Source organism: Ooceraea biroi, chromosome 11, assembly GCF_003672135.1.
Source record: "Ooceraea biroi isolate clonal line C1 chromosome 11, Obir_v5.4, whole genome shotgun sequence".
NCBI classification, from domain to species: Eukaryota; Metazoa; Arthropoda; class Insecta; order Hymenoptera; family Formicidae; genus Ooceraea; species Ooceraea biroi.
The window spans coordinates 2,372,380-2,392,219 of record NC_039516.1 but is presented as its reverse complement, the minus strand read 5'-3'; the positions used below and the strand labels follow the sequence as shown (position 1 = coordinate 2,392,219).

Below are 19,840 nucleotides of genomic sequence, written 5' to 3'. Positions count from 1 at the left end.
TGCCTCGTGCGCGGTGTCGCACCTTTCGATGCAATCGAGCCACGACCCTGTGTCGTGTCGATCCGCCGCGTCTGTAATGACGCCCTCGTCTCCACGTATTTCCAGGTGGGGCGAGAAAATATTTTGAGCTTCGTTTTACTTATTATATTTAGAGCACAAACGATTTTACTTTTTACAGTCCACTAATCGCACTATATAGAAATATACTTGGGCTGCTTCTGCTTCTGTTCGCATGCCCGTACGGACTCGTTCTGGCTCTACGAGCTCGCGTTCGCGCCGCGCGACTCGGGAAAAACAACGAAACGGCGACAATAGCCCAGTGACGTACGACGCCGCGAAATACCCAAACGAAATCATAATAAAAAAAGCGATATATAAAAAAGTACGGAACAATACTCCTGATTGTACGAGCAAGACAGAAAAGAAAGCATGACGAGGGTCACATTGGCAAAAGTTCGCGGAGGAGTTTTCAATTACTTCTTCCTGACGAAGATCGATCTTCACACGTGGGCCAGACAGTCGGCTGCACGGTAAATCAAAGTCACGATGATCAGCAGGATTGATTAAACAGATATCGGGATAATCGGATTACGAGGAGGACGGTTCGACAATCCAGCACGATGGACGGATGAGCTGCGAGCCTAAAGAAACCATTAAAAATACGAAGTATTTTAAGGTACACAGAATCATCGGCGCTTTGATACTACGAGAAAAGTCATCTCCAAATGAGAGAGAGTTCATTGATGAAGAACACGCGATGAATACGGAGCGTTCCGCGTTACAAGAAGCTTTTTAATTAAGCTTCGCGCAGCCACTTTTCATTTTCATTCCAGGACATCGGAGAGCTTATTAAGTTAACTGCGCTTCTTTGGGATTCTCCCGGTGTCCCGTGTAATATTGACAAATGCGAGAGCACTTCGGTACTGCAAATGAAAGACTTTTTAACGTTCGTTTTCCCCGCGGCCGCGCGACGAACGGAGAAGCTGCACGCGGAATAGCAGGCAGAGTTATGTGCCTCGGAAATACCAAAGGGTTGTCGTTGCAACTCAGCGCAAAGAAGAAAACGACGCGATTCTACGGTGAAACCCTACATCGCATAATGCTCGCTACAACGTGCGATTCTCGCTGGTGTCTACCTCGAATATCGTGAAATTTATGGAAAGCCATGGAAAGTTTGTCTCGCTTGAAGCAGAATTGAAATCTCAGCACGACCAAGTCTCATGCGCGGTCGGTCGCGAGTCATAAAGTGCATTACGTACGCTCAATTATTTATCTGCAACAGTTTTTATTTTTTTAGTTTTACGATCGCCGCAATTTTATTTGTGGTTTTATTTAAGGGAGAGACCGATATTTCAGAATATCGAAATTTATGAGATCGGCTCTTCCGACACGAGAAAGATGCATCTCGCGCAATATGAGTGGCTCTCCGGCGTGACGTTTGATTTCAAAATGCGATTTCTCTTTCCTCGTGCTGATAAAATATTAATTTGTCACTTAAGATTTGTCGCACAAGATTCAGAGTTTTGCCAGCGGATGCAATTTCTAATGATGCTCCTACAAGATACACGACGCTTCCTCGTGCGACTCTCCCTCTCGGAAACGCTCGTAGTAGAGTTTCCGAGGGGTGGCATCGCGAATTAAATCCCGATTGCATTTATTTCCGATTAAATCATGCATCGCGCCGGAAGTCGGAACGAGAGCTCGCCCCGATGACAATCCCGATAAAATTGCGAACACAATTGCGGAGTTGCGCAGCTGTTTTAGTGATAAATAGTTAATGGACGCGTCGTGGTCTCCCACTTTGCTCGTAGAAGAGATCATAAATTACGAGGTGCGCCAGTAAATGACCGAGACTGTCGCTTAGTTAGTTAGTTTCGACGAAATATCGCGTCGCTGGGTTTAATGAACCGCCGATCGATCGATTGTTTTCGGCCACTCGCTATTTATTGGCCGCTCTTGAAGTGAACCCACGCTCACAAACGCGATCTCTCAAACGTTACGTAAAATAATAAATCTACGTAATAACGAAAAAAAAAGAAATATCGATCTGCGGGCTAATAAAATGTTTGTTGATTCACGTCGAAAGGATTCATCCTTCTCGGGGAAATATTAAAGTGCTATAGAATTTCTGTAGCACGATGTGTGCACGATAAATCTGTTCACATATACGTGTGAGAATGGCAGGTGCTTCGTTTACGTCATTCCGTGTACAAAAAGGAGTACAAAGAGCGGCACATTGAAACCGTTTTACGCAACCGACCGGAATCTAAATAATATCACTGAAATGTTATTGATTTAACTTTGTAACATTGGTTTTGATGTGACTTCTCAGAAATTTTCTAGAGGAACATGCCCACTCTAATAATAGCTATAATAATAGATAATCAACACGATATAGACCATATTATACCATTATATACCATTGCTTATCACATAATACATGTGAACCATTCCTGACTCTAATAAATTAAAATCACGCGATTTCGTACGAGCTCATTTTGCACGCGAGTTTATCGGTCGACGCTGATATGTAAATTAACTTTGTTTTCGTGTGTTAAATTACCCGGCACGATTCGATTATAAAAGCGCGAATTGAACGAATTCTCGAGAATAGATTGGAACGGGACCATGCGGGTTCGCAAAAGGCCGCGCTTGCAATTTAATAGAATGGTTCGGTAAATCGACCTCGAAAAATCGACACTGGCGAAAGAGCGGAGAAAGGAAATGAGAAATAATAATTGCGAAATAATACGGAAATAAATGGCGGACGTCGGTGGATGGATTTTCCGACGCGTACCGATTCGACGTAGCAATTAAATTTATTCTCATTGCATTCAGGCTGCGAAAAATACCGCCGTCCAACGAGCGCCAGATTTAGTTATGAAAATTTTACGTTTTCGTGTTTTATAATTGTCTGCCGTTTCCTCCATAGATTGCCCGCTCGTTGTTCGCGAGCACAAGCCATCCTGTTGTATCAACATCGAGTAGAAAGATGAGAACACTAGTTGAATGCCGATAATATATTTTATAACGAGATATTTTAAGAAAAAAAATATATGTATATACACACACACGCGCTATATTAATGGTGCATCGCGACATGGACATGGATGGCTCAATGATATCTCATCAAAAGTTAGACTTTTAATTTAACTTACGTTAAGTGAATTTTTAATTATTCTTGATTAGCTTTAACCCAACTGCAATTTAATATTTAATTAAATCAAACACATTTCGAATGGGACAATTGTATTTTATTTAAAGAAGAATGTCAAGAGGTAAAATTAAACCGTCGAGTGATCTCACAATCAGTTGAGAAACAATCGCTGATATTAATTAATGTCCGTACATCCTACGTACAAATTTGAGTTATATTTTGCTTCTCGCACGCATCACGCCTCTGTGTCTTAATAAAATTCCCTCACAAACGCATATTTTCTTTCCGCTGATGTTTCAAGTCGTCGTCCCAGCGCCGCGCCGGAGGGAAGAGGGAAGGCGCTACTTCTGGTCATAAATGAAAGTCTCTCTCGTAAACGATAATTGCAACTCTAGCCAGCAAATTAAACGCTTCCTCCGGGGGAGGATGGGGCTAGCGCACAAAGGCGACCAAATGCGGTCGCTGCGAATGAAGAGTGGCAACGTGTCTTCTAACTAAAAGACCAGAATGGACCACACTCGAGAAACATAATAAAGAAGAGGTAAAACGGCGAAACAGCAGTGGAGAGTGTGGTGGTCAGCACCGCCGGCGTCCGGTAAATTGCATGGTAAAAATCTCATCGTGATGTCAAGTCGGTCCAATAAAACGGTAGAAAGACGAGAACGTCGCACAACATATTCCGCTCGTAAGCAAAGCTGAAAGCAGAAGAGAGGATGAGCAATGAAGAACCATTACAGAAGAAAATCAAGATGTTTCACGTTGACCTATTTTGCAAAGAATAAAAAAATTACTTCTTATGGACTCATTAAAAATACTCGTATGATTCGTTATGGATGCTTGATATTTGCAAGTGATTAATATTTTTAATCGAATGATGATGTTTTCCGTGGAAAGACGTTTATCAGACAGTAATTTTGTGGGAAATTACCGCACGCTATTACGGAAACTACAATCGAGAATTGTGTCAAACCTACTGATTACACAGAGGCTCGGCAAAGTTTACAGTGTACTTGTATCTACGTTTAGAGCCCGAGGTGCCGCATTAAGTCGTTTCCGTCGTCTCGCGAAATCAAGATTACAGCGACTCGAGATCACCCACTATCCTCTGTCTCATCTTAGAACTTGCCTTGGAGAGAAAATTTTACCCGATAATATTATACATTTACCCACTAATTTACAGTTCCGTCTCATTTTTATTTTATACGAATCAAAAAGTATCTCGATAATTTTATTGATGTAACTCCCGCACGAAGAATCTGATCATTTCACGAAGCGTAGCTGTGAGCGACTTAATTTATCAAGATTCTGGAAAAATTTTCAAAGTCTTATAATATATAAGTCTTATAATTATTGTGATCGGATGCCAGTTTATGATCAAACAAGATTATAGTTTCTTGAATCAAGAACACTGCGTTACATGCATTTTCAAAGAAACCTCACATATCTCGAAGAACGCTCGTCTCACTTATCGAAGTTACACAAGTGGAGTAAATTAGTTATGCCGTGTTCTTCCTGGCAGCGTCTTTATTTGCGCAGCGCCGTCCATGGAACCCATAAATATTTTCAATGGTGGTATGAGCATATGCCACAATGCAACGAACGAACGGCTTATCCCAGTGGAGAGTTACGGTAATGAAAGCAATGTGTTTCTTCGCCCACGAGAAAAAGAGAGAGGAAGATTCCGCGTGAAAATCAACGAGGATAAATCCGCGCTTTGCACAAGCACTCCCCTTTTATATCCGTTTCACGGATACCGCGCGTCCCTCTTGCACGGTAGTTAATTAACTTTATAATTAATTCGCATATTCTTCCCCGGCGGTACTTTGCTTTCTGATATGAATGTGCGCTCGTTAGGACGACAATTGTATAACGCATTTAACACTTGGAAGACAGTGCGCTTGAGGAACGACGCACACTTCCGCGGCCGTAAACGTGACGTTAAGCTTACGCCGTAAAGTAAATTACATTGTTATTACTACTCTATAAAGTGATATTAATATCTCGAAACGGGAACGAAGTTATATTCTCTGCGAAATGAAAGCGGAAGGGAGGAAATGTTACGTGCTGTACATACAATACATTCATCTTTCCAGCTACAGGTAATAGCGTGATACTAGGCGTGCCACTGCTCGCTTCAGGATATATCGATATTTTATATACAGGGTGTCCCGGGTTTTAACCGACAAACTGCGGGAGCATATTCTACTAGTGGAAATAAGAAAAAATTCTTATATCGAGTTTGCTTAGAAATGCTTTATTACAAAGTTATAAACCAATATTGAAAAGAAATATGAGATAAGTAACAACGGAACATAGTGTAGAATTTGGAAGGTCGAAGATGTTTATGTTATGTGTATTCACATGTATTCATGTTCACTATGTTGAAACGATTCAGTATGATTGTTACTTTCACAACAGTAGCTGTTAGATTTCAATCGTCGTGTCAACTAGCAATTACTATCAGAATGACAAAAGTGTTTTCAAATGAGGAATACACTGATATTCATTTCGTGTACGGATTCTGTGACGGAAATGCACGAGCTGCCGTACGAGAGTATCAACGTAGATTTCCTAACAGGAGAGTACCAGATAGATTTAAAGCAACGAATTACTAATTCAGTTACTGAGATGCAACAAAATTTTCAGGAATGTCGTACTGTAACAAATTTTGTACTACGTCGATGTCTAGCTTGTATCGATGTGCAAGGACAACATTTTGAAATGCGTCACTAAATCATTGCGTACATAATTTTTATTTTTGTGAAAAAATCCGTTGTTACTTATCTCATATTTCTTTTCAATATTGGTTTATAACTTTGTAATAAAGCATTTCTAAGCAAACTCGATATAAGAATTTTTTCTTATTTCCACTAGTAGAATATACTCCCGCAGTTTGTCGGTTAAAACCCGGGACACCCTGTATATATTATATATGCTCCATGTGTAACTCTGATAAGTATATTTAATCTTTTATCAGAAAATACTTTCACAGAAGTAATCGGGAAAGGTAGAGGAAAAAGTTTGTCGTAATGAAATAGCATTAAACAGTCTTAGAAAACTTCGAATAGACTTCTTTCCGCATTGCTTAATTGGATTCATCCTTATATAAAAAGCATTTGCAAACATTTGTTCAAAAATGAAATCTCTATTACATCACAGTGATATAATTATTCATTAAAAGATATACTATTATGTTGTATAATTATCCTCGAAGCAACTATTATCGGAAATACTATATACAGAAAAATCCGCAGAGCAAATAAAAATGCATAGAAATGCAAGGCATGCATTTTGAACATATTTTATTATAAATTTATGCAATATTTACGGCACAGTCATCGAACACAAATTTTTATCGTTGTTTCAAGTTTTGTATTTCATCTTACATTATCAATATATGATTCTATAATTCATTGTCAATACATAATTAACACACGTACACACAAAATTAATGCAGACTAGAAATATTTTTACAAAATATTTTTATATTTATATAAATTTATAATAATTTTTAGAAAAACAAAATTTTTTATAATGGTGGCCACAAACGTGCTACTTCAGCGTGCACGGATGAAGGCAGCCACATCTGGTATTGCGATAGTAAAACTGAAAATTTCATAAGTTCCGCAATTTAGTAGCAAATACATTTTTTGCCAAATTTAATTATACATATGTAGTACTAACCTGTTATATTATAAAAAAGAAATATATTACTGCAGAAATAGAAATAAACTTACATCTCTTATCTGAATCCCACATCTCTCGTACCTTATCCTTGCACAAGATCGTATGGTTTGTTAGCGGTTGCAATATCGCCTGAGTGCGTGGTATAAACCTGGAAAAATCACAGAAATAATCAAATCTATCGAATAAGATTAAAGTCAACAAAAGCGGATGTAACAATACTTACTTGGCCCATGACTTGGTCATGCTGCGTGGTTGACTCAACAATAATGGTGCAAATCGTTTCAGTTTGGGACACACCTCACCCTCCAAGAAGAAACAAGCAAACCACTTGACGGCATTCGATGATGGTGGATACTCTATATATACCATTGGCAGTTTCCATGCAGCCTTTCCAAATGTGCCAGATACACGGCACATGACCTTTCCGGTTGAAGGATAATATCTACGAATGAGACACATATACATAGAGAAGTCTGATTTATATTGTAAGGGAAAGTAGTTTTTATGAAACTAACATTACAAAATAGAGATAATTGTAAAAGTTACGTCAGAGGGACGTAATTCCAATAAAATTTAAATATGATAGTTAATACATCTTATGCGATGCAATAATTATAATATATCCAGAATAATCCAGAAGATGGTAAAAGAGAAGTTAGAGAATAATATTAAATAAAATAACATAATCATAGCAAACAAAAATACATTGGCGGCTCGTCATTTGAAGGATCGTCCATATTGCACAAGGTTGGCGCAAATCTTGGTAACCATTCAGGCTCTATCGCCGTGACACCTCGCATGTACATCTTCTTATCCACCTCGTACACCTCCTGGTAAACCACCCATTCCGGATCAGTCTGTCGTAGAACGCAAGAGGAATGCATAAATACTGGTTCCTCCATTTCCGGTGTCCTGAAAGACAGCACAGATTAGAAATCGTTCTTAATAAATAATAAAATATTATGAGGAGATGAAGCGACATCGTACCTGTACGCATGTTTCCAGGTCTTCTTTTGACCTTCCGGCATCTCATCGGGCGAAATTTTCTTGGCGACTTGATCTGCCATACCAGCGAGAATTACCTTGCGGAGGAATTTCGCTTCTTCATCACTTGGCGGCTGCATTCTGTAAAAATCCTCATGTTACATGGAGATATCTTATATATAATATATAATGTGTGTGTACGTGTGCGTAACACACAAATTGCGGCTGTGGTCTAATTGAACTTGTAACCATAAGCAATCGGATTCTTACGTCTAGCTGATCACAAGAATCTTAGTATTCTATACTGCACTCTCTGTGCATCGAAAAACTGGGAAGACTCTAGTATCGACACCTGAGGTCTCATCTTCAGTACGTTGATAAAACAGTTGGTTGAATTCATTCTATGAAAAACATATGCATGCGATACGTACTCGGGATCAATCGTCAGGTTCGAGTTTGGCACACTCGAATTAATTTCATCGATCAGCTGGCGTCGCAGCTTCCTGGCCTCCACCAATGCTTTATGTCGCAAGCCATGTTCCTTGCAGAAAGCTTCCAATTTATTCTTAACAGGTCCCACGTGTTCGGCACCCATAATGGCCTTTAGTAGAACCATCAAATCGCCTGCGGAAGAAAGACGCGCCGTTTACTTTTCACATTCGTGAAACGGAAACGAGATAATTACATACCCATAAGAAAACTGTGTCCTTCGCCGGCCCATTGATAATGTGATTGCAGCCATTTATTCTTACATTCCCCGAACGCCTCAAACAGCTGCGGAACGGAAAGACCCGCGACTACACATATGATATATTTAACCAAGTGTTTTCTCCTTGACAATACCAACATTTTACCATATCGCGGCGCTACTGGAAAAGAGGCCATCTGCCGACCCAGTGGAGTTATTTGTGTGCGGTATATTTCTAAACAACAAAACAATAATTCTATGTTGGTATAATTGAAGAATTCATTATTTAAATATGAGAGAATGAACAATTGTGCTTTGTACAACATGCTTCGATCCTGTACTATTACTACTTTGCCGAAATTCGTTTGCAGGAATGCTTAGGACACAATGTTCGATTACCTTCCTTTTTCTTTGGTGGCTCTAACGCTCCGAGTATCGTGAGTCGGTCCATAGCAGCCTTCAACTGCTCGATATCCGGCTGTGTAGGAAACGGGAAATGCATAATATAATCTAAATTCATCGCCTTTAGCTCCAGTACCAAGTCGTCCAACGGCCTCCTCTGAATCTCCGGTTGATCATACTCCTTAAACTCATTGTGAAACACTGCCGCTGAGTAGAGTCTGGAAGAAAGAGATATTAAAAAGTGAAAGTTTCACAATTTATAAGAGATCCATTTAAATTTATGTTACTTTAAAATTCTAAGAAAAGATATTTGAACAGGAGTGGAATAAGTTGGCAAACTGCGGAATTTCTATTTTGCTATATTAAAGTTCTCTTTTCTGTCTCATATGTAGAAAAACCATGCTTGCAGTGTCAAGTACCTGTAGCAACAACCGGGCGTAGTCCTACCGGCTCTGCCAGCACGTTGTTCGGCTGCTGCTTTACTTATATAGGAAATATCGAATGTGCTAACGCCCGTCACTTTGTCGTAACGTTTCACTTTACAATAACCGCTGTCTATCACGTACCGGACTTTGGGTATCGTTAAAGACGTTTCTGCGATATTCGTCGCGACGACACACAAACGACACCCTTCCGGCGGGGACTCGAATATCTGCAATCATATATTGTAAGATTCATTGTATTCGCAATATTTTTGCGCATTGCGTACTTACTTTCGCTTGCTCACGACTGTCCAACAGCGAGTAAAGCGGCAATACCCACATTGGTTCGGCACTTCCTAGTCCTATGAAATCCATAACTTGTTCACCATCCATGTCTTCGAATTCGTCGGTGTCTTGCGCTGAATCCTCATGCTTGTTATCATGGGAAATCGCCGAATAGCTACACATAGATGTTTCTTATGTATGGTTCAAAACTATATTGACAGATTGAACGAGAATGTACATACTCATCCAAATTAATGGTCGGAAGAACATGTTGCCTCCGTCTCCGCTTGTTACGATGTAATGCTTCCATGGCTTGCCTTTCAAATTCATCCTCAGAATTATCTTCCTCACTGGATTCCTCATTCGTTGTTTCTTTTGTAAGCGTTTTATTTTTCTCTGGATGTGCCAAATTAGTTTGAATCTTGTTATACTTCTTTAAAGGAAATGCTTTCCGCAATCGATTCACGAGTCGATGTATCTCTTGCTGGCCTGGAAATCAGAAAACGAAATATTGCATAAATATTGCATACTGATAACAATAGTGTAGAATATATAGAATAATGAACAGGAGTTCGATATTACCTGTTAAAAATATTAATATACCGCCTTCCGATTCTTCCTTATGAATCTTTACCGCTCTGTAAAATGCCTCATCCACATAATCTTTCTTCGTTTGCCGATTGAAAGATGTCTTTACCGGAAACTGCCGTCCCTCGATCGTAATAAGAGGCGGCTTCACGGGAAACAGTTTCTGATTCTGTATGTACTGCTCTATGCGCAATGTGGCCGACATGATAATCACCTTTAACGGATCATTACGTTTCTTACGTTGCAGAACGATTCTTGATAGAAAGCCTATCAACATATCCGTATGCACACTGCATTCATGTGCTTCATCTACTATGATTGCCGAATATTTTTTGAGCAGAACGTCCTGTAAACAAGCAAAGAAATCATGAATCTCTTGCGTCATCAAATTATTAAAGATGCGTAGCTACCTACAGTCTTAATTTCTTGCAACAGAACTCCGTCAGTCATGAATTTTATCTTTGTTTTGTCGGTAACATTTCCTTCAAAACGTATTAAGTATGAAACCTCGTCCTGAGTGAGGTTCATTTCTTCCGCTACGCGCTTGCTCATCGACATCGCTGCTACTCTCCTCGGTTCGGTTATACCGATCGTTCTCTCTCGAGCATACCCAGCTTCGTATAAAAACTGAGGCACTTGCGTTGTCTTTCCTACAGATTTGGATAATTAAATAAGAGATATATTTCAAGAAGTAACATTTGATTGTGTATTGCATGAATTTTATTTCACTTTTTTACTCACCACTTCCTGTCTCTCCAGTTATAATAACTACTGGATTATCATTAATTGTTTCCATGATATGCTGCTCTTCTGCACAAATAGGAAGTTTTAATCTCTCTTTTTCTATGTCTGGCTTCCTGTTCACCGGCACGAAGACAGCAGGTGTGGCAACTTTAGTAGCCTGTGGCACTATTTCAACTGGCTTTTGCGGTTCGGCGACAATCTGTACATCTTGGCTTTCCACAGTTTTATTCAGGCCTTCATTAGTCTTATTACTTTGCTGGGGAGTAATCTTTGGGGCGACAGTACTATCAGGAACATCATCATCGCTAGTATCACTGTAATTCTAAAAACAATATTCATCTATTGTGTTATCACGATTTTATGCGATTTTTGTTGCAATTGCTTTGTACTCACTTCGAATCCAATGATATTTTCAGGGGCTATTCCTTCTGCCAGCATTTGACGGTACACAGCGGATAGGTCCGGTTTTTTTGGCTCTCGCATCCATTTAGGCTTTCTCCTGCATCGCTTTTTTGCAGGTCTCACAGTCTCGTCACAATTCTCTTCTATCCCATCAGCTTCATGCTGCATTTCTGATTCATACATATTTGTGGTTGATTCATGTTGTTGTTCCGAAGGATCTTCCTGTATTTCTGGCACAGTCTCGACACAATTCTTTTCTTCTTTGATAGCTTCATGCTTTATTTCTGATTTCTTTAATTCTCGTAAAAATCGCTTTCGACCTTTGTTTTGGTAATCGATTACGCTTACATAGTGTTGTTGTTCCGAAGAACTTGCTCGTTGTGCGTTGTGTTTTGCTAGCCTTTCTAACAATGCAGCTCTCTATCATAAAAAAGACATTATGCTATGAAAACTTGATATTAATAATTTTGTAGAATAAAATTGTACAATAAAATTATATATACCTGTAATTTCTTCTTCTTCTTTTCTATCACCTTTTCCAACTCTTTCCTACGTTTTTTTGACAATAATGGGGTCTTTGTGACCCTATGATCTACTTTCTTTGTATTTCTCTTCTTGGAAGGCAATACAAACGTATTACAGTCGTCGTAATGATCAACTCGATGCTTGATATCTACCTGAATCTGAAATATTTTAATAAGTCGTCAATATTTAATAATCATGAGAATAATGTAATATCCAGCAGCAATTCTCATTGTGTGTTACAATCTCACTTTACACTGCAAAATGTACACATACAAAATTTTATTGAAATTGCTGAGAGAGTAGGTATTCTGCACATGCTCATCGAATATTTTTTTAAAAGAAAATTATAATTATAAGAAAATTTACCTCGTTAGTAGTGGAATCATTTATTTGTACATTTCCACCTGCTCTTGCTTCCCAGTTGTATCCTCTTTTCTTCCCCATTATTATACAGAACTGACGCACGTGGATTATTTGAGAGTAAACGTGAGTAAAAGTTCTGATTGAACATTGAATCGTACTAACTCACTGTCCGATGTGGAGACAATTCCACACAATACAAGATCGCTTAGTAGATAGACACTGCAAATAACTGTTGCCGAACAAACAATATAAATAATCCTTATTCCTCAAAAATAATATGCACGTGATATCATAACCTCGATGATATTAAGATTGTTTTCAATGTAATCCTAAGATTGTGTTCGCCAATCACGTAGCTGATCTGATAAAACGTAAACTGATTATCTAGTTACATGAACGGAATGAACTATGCATACCACTGTAATATATGTCAAATTCTCTAGATGCCAAATTGCATTGGCAGCACTGTTTGTGGAAAATCTGTCTCTTTCTCGACCTTTTTACTCGTAATTAGTCGAAAAATTTAACAATCGAAAAATATGCAGTTAACTAAAAGACACTTTGTATTAGCTTCGAAATGGTAAGTCATTCATATTACCGTTAGAATCTATCATTTAATCACGTCAGTGAAATCTGATAATCCATCGTCAACATTCTTCAGACTCAAGAATGCATAATAATGATGTAATAATAATGAAACATCATAACACAGCTAGAATAAACTTATTCATTTTAATTGCACTTTACCTCACGGTCCTCTGTCTCTCTCCACTTTCTATCAAAGACTGAGACTATATCTCATTACGCTTCAATGAAACTGGGTCTACAATCCACCACACAATAAATGTCTTCTGTGTTTAAAGTCATTCTTGTCATTCTTTGCTTTAGGATGCCAAGTGCAATGACCTACGGAGCTGCCGCAACGCTAGCGGTATTATATTTCACTGACTGGAAGTACGTGTTACGGCATGTGCCAATCTATGGTAGCAAGTTCGAACAATAGGCCATTAAGCAGGCAGTGGCATCACTTCTCCGCTGGATTATGTAACAATCCTGCAGGAATGATAGAGAATATTGTATCATGCTATTTACATGTTTCCTCTTTATTTAAATAAAAATGAAGATAAAGTATTATGCACATAAAATAACAACTGCCTTGGAAACCCTAGTTTCTTATGTTTTATCTTCTTGCTGTTGTAGAACTTTTTTCTTGCGTTGTTCATAGATGATATTTGCAATTTCTTCCGCTTTCATGCTGTTGTACCGACGGTACACAGGCCTAATAAAACCCCTGTGAAAATAAAAGTACAATTTGAATCGTGTTTCCCACGTTCGGTTTGTTGTTAATTATGCAATATTCCACGAGTATGGAACAAGATGATACTTACGTGTAAGTTACGTAAATAAGAGATGCTCCGACAATTAGAAGTCCCACTGCGCCAAATTTTTCAAGGAGCACCCTCTTAATTCTCTGATTGACTGATGGACTATAAAATGTAAAATTGAAAGAGTATTTCACAATAAACTTTGCTCGTAATTGAACGCATCCCGAGGTGAAGACAAAGTAATTCATCGAAAGCTAAACTGCTGAACAATTGAAACGGAAGAGAAATGAGAAAAAATGGAGTTTAATCAATGTATCTTTATTCTTTTAATTAATTTATCTCATTCGTTGCTCTTGCTATGCACATCAATTTGTATACGTGTAAATTCCATTTTTTAAGATATTAATTAGAGTAATATATAAACGTCTCTAGGTATAATCATGAATTGTTAGATGTAACGAAGTATTCTGTTACATAAATCACGGGATAATGAACTGGCTGTGTTTAGGTTATGTCAACGTCGCTGTTACAGAAAACGGTTTACCTCATTAGAGATTTCTTCTTTCTCACGTTCTTCCCTCACGTGTTGCTGCCACGTTTTGTTCCAGATGTAACTACCGGAGACTGCACCTATGATAATAGTAACGAAGATTTGATCTCTGCTGATTCCACGCGGAATTCTAACCTTCATGTTCCTTCCTATCTACCACATAGACCCAATCTTGAATCACGTTTTAAGATTGTATGCTCTCGAAATGCTGTGCAGTCATTTACGCATAAAGGATAAGAATACTTCGCAAACTGAAGTATTATTTTTTTGTTATTCAATTCGCAAACTGAAGTAACAGTTTTGTTATTCATGCGTGAATAACAAAACTAATATTACTCTTGTTACATAATCATATTACAAATAGAAAAATATCGCCAGTGATCATCTGTATAACCTATATAATCACGCCTTATTAATGCAATTTATAACTTTAAAACATCTTGCTCTATTATTTATACAAAAATACATCTCGAATTTGTAAACGCTTATAAATATTGTACAATTATATTTATACAAGCTATAAGTCATTATACAATTTATTCGTTCCTATTTTATATATCCTGTTAATTTTATTTCTCAGGATAGTCGAATAGACTTCTTGAACAATCGGTGGAAATTCAAATCTTGCCAGAATATTTATAAAATTTGTTAAACATGTCCAGTTGTACTTTGAAAACTTCTTGTAACGATGTCGGTAACGCGCGAGACAGGAAGGCAATTCCGTGCTGATCACAAATACTAATTAACTGGCACAGAGCATTCTGTAAAGCCGTCTGCAAATAAAATGAGAAATGTTAGTACAAGAATAATGCAAGACGCTCGTGTTTAAACGAAAAAGACAGTACCTTGATGTAGGACGGTGCAGTGCCTTCAACAATCAACTGCAACAAATCAGCAATCAGATAGACACTTAGTCGAGTCATATCTTTCTTCAATTTTATCAGTAAACTCGTAACCCTGTTCAAAAACAATTAATTAATTGTTACGTTAGATCAAACGGTAGAACTTATTACGCATCTCTGATAATGTTGGATTTACAGATCTCTTTCGAAGCCAAACTGTTCAAACTTACTTCTCGATATCGAATGCGAGATTTGTGAATCGATGCTCCTCGAATTTATCGACCACGCTTTTCGACGCGTGAACAATAGTATTTACTGCAGCTCTATACAGCAACAGTAAAATGGGCAGCTTGTCCGTTATCAAGTTCGTTCTGACGTTTATCAACGTTCTACATATAGCCAGCACGTTCTCGCACGACGATATCTTCACGTTGTCGAGAGACTTTAGGCCAATTATTATAATCAGATCAATCATACTGTTGGGAATAACCAAGTGTTTAGCGCCAATTATGTCGTGCGACAAGTGCAACAAGTTTCGCCAACATTTGTCGGGAATATCCAGTAATTCTGCGGCTTCGAGAAGACTGTTAACCGCGACCAAACGTATTTTGTTACGTTTGAAGTTCATGTTTACTTTCATTATACCGCTCCAAATAACGAACAGGTTTGTCCATGTTGTTTCATCTGTTTGCGACAAGCTGTTTATCTGTATAAAAAAATTACACGTATTTAGATATTATCGATAATGCTTCAACATGTAATGTATTTTAATAAAGTATTACCGTTTTATCGTACAGCACTTTCAGAAATTCATCGAACTCTTTTGGTCCAGTTGACTCTAAGAGCAGTTCAAGTAAGTTCTTGCAAGGGTGCCTTAGCATGACTGACCACAGGCTTTTAATAATCGCGTCTTCAACTTCGAACGTTTTACGATGTCGTAAAACAATAACAGCCAATTGCACACTGTGTTCTAACAATGTATTGTCGCTTGTGTCATCTAAATCTTTTTTTGTCTGTAAAAAAATTGCTAATTTAGTTTCAATAAAATCTGTATATTAATTTTTATATTTTATATAAATAATACAATATTTTATATACAAATACTACAGTAATTTCTCATGTTTTTCTGTTATTTATGATACTTACTGTAAACATATTCCTTAGAGTTAGTTCGGTCAATCTTTTCACAGAGTCGGGAACTTCTTTCGTTAAAATTGTCACTTTTAACACTGCTATCAAACATCTTATGTCGAATACATCATCCATTTCGTCAGGTAACAATTTTAAAATGGCTTTGGCCAATTTTTTCTCCGCCTTTTTGAAGATAGCTTTCTGTTCAGTATCCAATTTGGGTTTGACGATCTCCATGCTTTCCAGAAGGATGCACATTACTTCCTTGCATTGCACGCAACTCTTTATGAGACTCTTTAAAATGTCGTATGTCGTTACATTGCGAAAAGAGAATTCGCAAGCTTTCGAAAATGCTTTATTTCGCGTTAACTGGTTTATCAATATTGTCGGTTCTACGTACTGAAATATATCAATACCTGGTTTCTCCAATAATTCTGAAAAATCAGAAAATCATTTTTATTAATCTAAAACAAGTGTTCTGCATTTATACTTCACACACAAATAAAACAATCAGAAAATTATTAGAAAATACAAGTTTTAGCCAAGTAAAATAAAATTACCTGAGAATATCATGTTGCACAACGTCAATACTGTATCGTTTGCTTCACATTCTCTGCTGACAGAATATACAGCCAAAAATAGTAATGTTCTTACATTAGGCCCGAGATATATCGTCGGTAAAAGTGACAATATTTTCAAATGTAATATAATTTTAGAGGAGGTATCATTTGCTACCTGCACCCATTGCTTTTGAGATATCAGCTCTTTTATAACTTGCAAAACTTCCAGCACTTTGTCGTTTTCCTCCATTAAGAGTTTCTAAAATTATTGGAAAATAAAATAAAAACACGATTGTTTCAATTAGCACTCTGTTAATTAAAAGACGTAAAGAGTACTGTCATTAAATTGCACATCACTACTTACTGCATTGATGTGTTCTATGATGGATTTTGTGCGTCCCAGTGACAAGGACTGTCCAATATGGGCAAGGATATGACTCGAGAGATACATGACAAAGCGTCTATTCTCTTGAAGGCATTCTTTAACTAATATATAACGCCATTTTTGAAAATTATTTTCGCTCGACGTCATGTCTGCCAACAAGAAACACGTCACTTTGGATATATCTCTGTCACGTAACAACGGAAGTACATCTATATCATGTTGTAAGATAGTACTCCAAGAGTACTCGATGCCACCTATTATTAAACCGTCAAGTTTAACAGGTTCACTCGATACGTTTAGTCTTACTCGATGTAAAATAAGTTTATTCTGAAATAGCGACGTAAAATGTAAATAAGCTTTGCAGAAGTGATACAGAATGTGAAAATATTCCATTTGGAAAATTCAATACAAACAATTTATTAGAGTAGTAATTTTGCACGTACCATAATAGTCTTGCAATTGTCTTCCCCGAAGTTCGTTATTCTCTGAATCAATTGTTGCCAGGAATCGTCGAGAATTGGAAAAGATAGCTTCTTCGTAACAGCGCCTTTTGGCACGTAATATTTCGACATGCTTTGTACCTCGCTCAGCGATAGCACCGCGCTCAGTAATACTATAGTAATATTCTTATTGTGAGTTAAGCACAGCGATTTGTTTATCAGTTGTGAAAGAGCACTTTCCAGTTCGTCCAGAGCATTGATAAGTTTCTCGTGAGCGGGCAACGTTCTGGTGTACTCAAATATCTGCATACCCTCGAAAAGTATAACGAGCAGTTCCACGGTCGCTTTTAATATTAACACATTTTTACCTGCAATTTACAGAACAATAAATTATCATAATATTACGTATATTTCTATATTTATTCAAATGATAATCGCAAGGATAAAAGACTTACATGAGCTATCACATTGCAGTAGTTTTAGGCAATCTGTATTTAAGTAATATATCAATGTCCTTAGAATTGCAATTGCCTGTTTGTTGGAAAAATTGCTAATCGTTTTGATCAGCTTTGTCTTTAATTCATACGGAAAAAATGCAGATGCGTCAACTTTACACGTTTCCCTTGTTGCAATTTGTCCCTTCAACGACATTAACAACTGCATGATAAACTTCTGCTCGCGTCTCAATTTCGTGCTGGCATGTAAAATTGCGATCAATAAATTTGTGTGATCAGTGGTTTCTTCGTCCATAAGTATCTTATCCAAGATACCTGAGACATTCCTCTCTATCAAAAGCGGATTAATATATGCAAGTTGTGCGAGTACCCCATATTGCGTGTGTGTCATGTTGCATGTTAAAATGTCGCTTATAAGCTTCTGAAAATATTCGGATAACGTGATATCGTCAACAACATTGTCAAAATCAAGCGTCACATCATTTAGCAATTTGAGGTAAGTATTCAAAATTTCCCACTTGTATCTTCCAGCGGAGTTGACAAGATTTCTGAAGAATTTATCCAATGAAGCGGCATCCGATTTATAAGAACTTATCACAGCGTGGAAAATGACCTGGTACGTTAAGAGATTGCTCCGCAGATCTAGCGTTTCCACATTTTTAGATAGCACGGAAAATAAATCTGAGAAAGTTTGACTGCTGTCCATGATCTGTTTATATTGAGCAGACCTGTTTTGTTCTAATAGCAACTGCTGGATACATTTGCATGCCACTATACCAAACTTGTTTGTATTGTTTGTGCATCTGTGACCAGCCAACTCGCACATGGGATATAAAATGTCTTGTATAAAAATTGATCTTAACTCATCTCTCATGGTTACCGATAGCTTGTATATTTGTGTTAGACTTTCAATAACTTTAATTATTGTGTAACTCTGCACAGACGACAGTTCACGATGTGTCTCGAGTATTTTATCCTCAGATGACGCATTAGGGCAGCTGGAATGTCTCAGCACGTTATTTAATAAGGCTTTTATCAACGACCCTAGACTCTTCGGGTTGTTTGTAAAATATTGCCGCATGCTATTGTTGGTAAGGACCGTATTGCTGCACTCGAGGACCTCATCACACACGTCTTCCACATCGTTGTTCAATGTCAGCTCAAGCGCGTCGATCACACATTGTTTAACACTGGCTTTAACGTCGACATGAGCAGACTTTAGACAATCGTTTAAAGTCTTCCAAGCGTGTTGATTCGTTAAACAAATTTGACAAAACCATTCCAGAAGCAAGTCCTCCTTCCGGACAAGTGGCAGATCCACCGAGGAAAATGCAGTTTCCGCTAGTTTTAGTCGTTTCGGCAAGGGATATTCCTCTGAATTCAAGCGTTTTAAGAACTCTGCAAGATGTAAATTTCATTATTGTAAAAAACTTTGTAACGTGTCTCGCAATTATCATTACAATTTTAGGTTATGCGGTAACGTGCATTGACACGCTTTTACAAATTTGCGAAAGCTGCTCATTTACCTCTCGATAGGGCCATTGTAATAAATTCAGTATTCCTCGATCTATTTTTAATAGTTGTCACAACTCATCTACGTCCACATGAACATGTAAAATAAATTTTTAAAACTCAAGACTTTGAAGGTTCACTAGAGTCTATAACCTCTTCGATTTCGTCTGCAATAGTCAGCATCATCGTTGTATCGTACTACTTAAGAAGAAAGGTTATGTCTGATTTGCCACCGAGTCGTACTACCACCTCAATTTCAACCGAAAACAGTGGAAGCTCGTAGCGGAATTTTTTAGAACTAAATTTTGCCGGCAAAAAAATAAATATATTTGTTTTCGATCCAGTAAATCGTTTATATGTACCTACTGGTTTGTTCAATATATTTTTAAATCA

The 19,840-nt window shown here is 37.8% G+C and overlaps 4 protein-coding genes across 7 annotated transcripts in view; 2 read left to right on the top strand and 2 right to left on the bottom strand.

Moving 5' to 3' along the window:
* The window catches only part of LOC105274443 (prolactin-releasing peptide receptor), a 63,134-nt gene extending 55,876 nt beyond the window's left edge, over nucleotides 1-7,258 (top strand). Inside the window, exon 3 of one of the 2 annotated variants that reach the window (XM_026973605.1) lies at nucleotides 7,130-7,258. The gene's annotated coding sequence lies outside the window, so the exon portion shown is untranslated. Of the gene's footprint in view, nucleotides 1-3,458; nucleotides 3,542-7,129 lie in introns of those variants that run through there. The other variant, XM_011330579.3, reaches the window with a different exon arrangement.
* On the bottom strand, nucleotides 3,657-13,129 carry LOC105274445 (probable ATP-dependent RNA helicase kurz). 2 transcript variants are annotated; one of them, XM_011330582.2, is made up of 18 exons: nucleotides 12,995-13,129; nucleotides 12,251-12,476; nucleotides 11,863-12,042; nucleotides 11,351-11,779; nucleotides 10,955-11,279; nucleotides 10,628-10,863; nucleotides 10,208-10,559; nucleotides 9,868-10,114; nucleotides 9,632-9,800; nucleotides 9,338-9,570; nucleotides 8,916-9,136; nucleotides 8,518-8,751; nucleotides 8,260-8,452; nucleotides 7,832-7,969; nucleotides 7,550-7,756; nucleotides 7,068-7,286; nucleotides 6,895-6,992; nucleotides 6,507-6,763 (listed from the first exon to the last, which is right to left on the bottom strand). In XM_011330582.2, the coding sequence occupies exons 2-18, from the start codon at nucleotides 12,326-12,328 to the stop codon at nucleotides 6,687-6,689; spliced, it is 3,636 nt and encodes a 1,211-aa protein (XP_011328884.1). In that variant the 5' UTR covers nucleotides 12,329-12,476; nucleotides 12,995-13,129; the 3' UTR covers nucleotides 6,507-6,686. The 2 variants fall into 2 exon arrangements, with proteins under 2 accessions (XP_011328885.1, XP_011328884.1); XM_011330583.3 differs by lacking the exons at nucleotides 6,507-6,763; nucleotides 12,995-13,129 and adding an exon at nucleotides 3,657-3,852 and having other exon boundaries at nucleotides 12,251-12,651.
* On the top strand, nucleotides 12,670-13,378 carry LOC105274444 (cytochrome b-c1 complex subunit 10). The gene is made up of 2 exons (XM_011330580.3): nucleotides 12,670-12,827; nucleotides 13,136-13,378. The coding sequence occupies exons 1-2, from the start codon at nucleotides 12,787-12,789 to the stop codon at nucleotides 13,248-13,250; spliced, it is 156 nt and encodes a 51-aa protein (XP_011328882.1). The 5' UTR covers nucleotides 12,670-12,786; the 3' UTR covers nucleotides 13,251-13,378.
* LOC105274446 lies at nucleotides 13,335-19,672 on the bottom strand. Of its 2 annotated transcripts, XM_026973602.1 has the most exons (13): nucleotides 19,462-19,672; nucleotides 17,936-19,333; nucleotides 17,484-17,848; nucleotides 17,020-17,367; nucleotides 16,656-16,914; nucleotides 16,111-16,529; nucleotides 15,747-15,977; nucleotides 15,195-15,670; nucleotides 14,968-15,079; nucleotides 14,258-14,895; nucleotides 14,117-14,202; nucleotides 13,636-13,734; nucleotides 13,335-13,538 (listed from the first exon to the last, which is right to left on the bottom strand). In XM_026973602.1, the coding sequence occupies exons 1-10, from the start codon at nucleotides 19,475-19,477 to the stop codon at nucleotides 14,740-14,742; spliced, it is 3,780 nt and encodes a 1,259-aa protein (XP_026829403.1). In that variant the 5' UTR covers nucleotides 19,478-19,672; the 3' UTR covers nucleotides 13,335-13,538; nucleotides 13,636-13,734; nucleotides 14,117-14,202; nucleotides 14,258-14,739. The 2 variants fall into 2 exon arrangements, with proteins under 2 accessions (XP_026829403.1, XP_011328886.2); XM_011330584.3 differs by having other exon boundaries at nucleotides 14,117-14,895.
* Nucleotides 19,673-19,840: the final 168 nt, after the last annotated feature.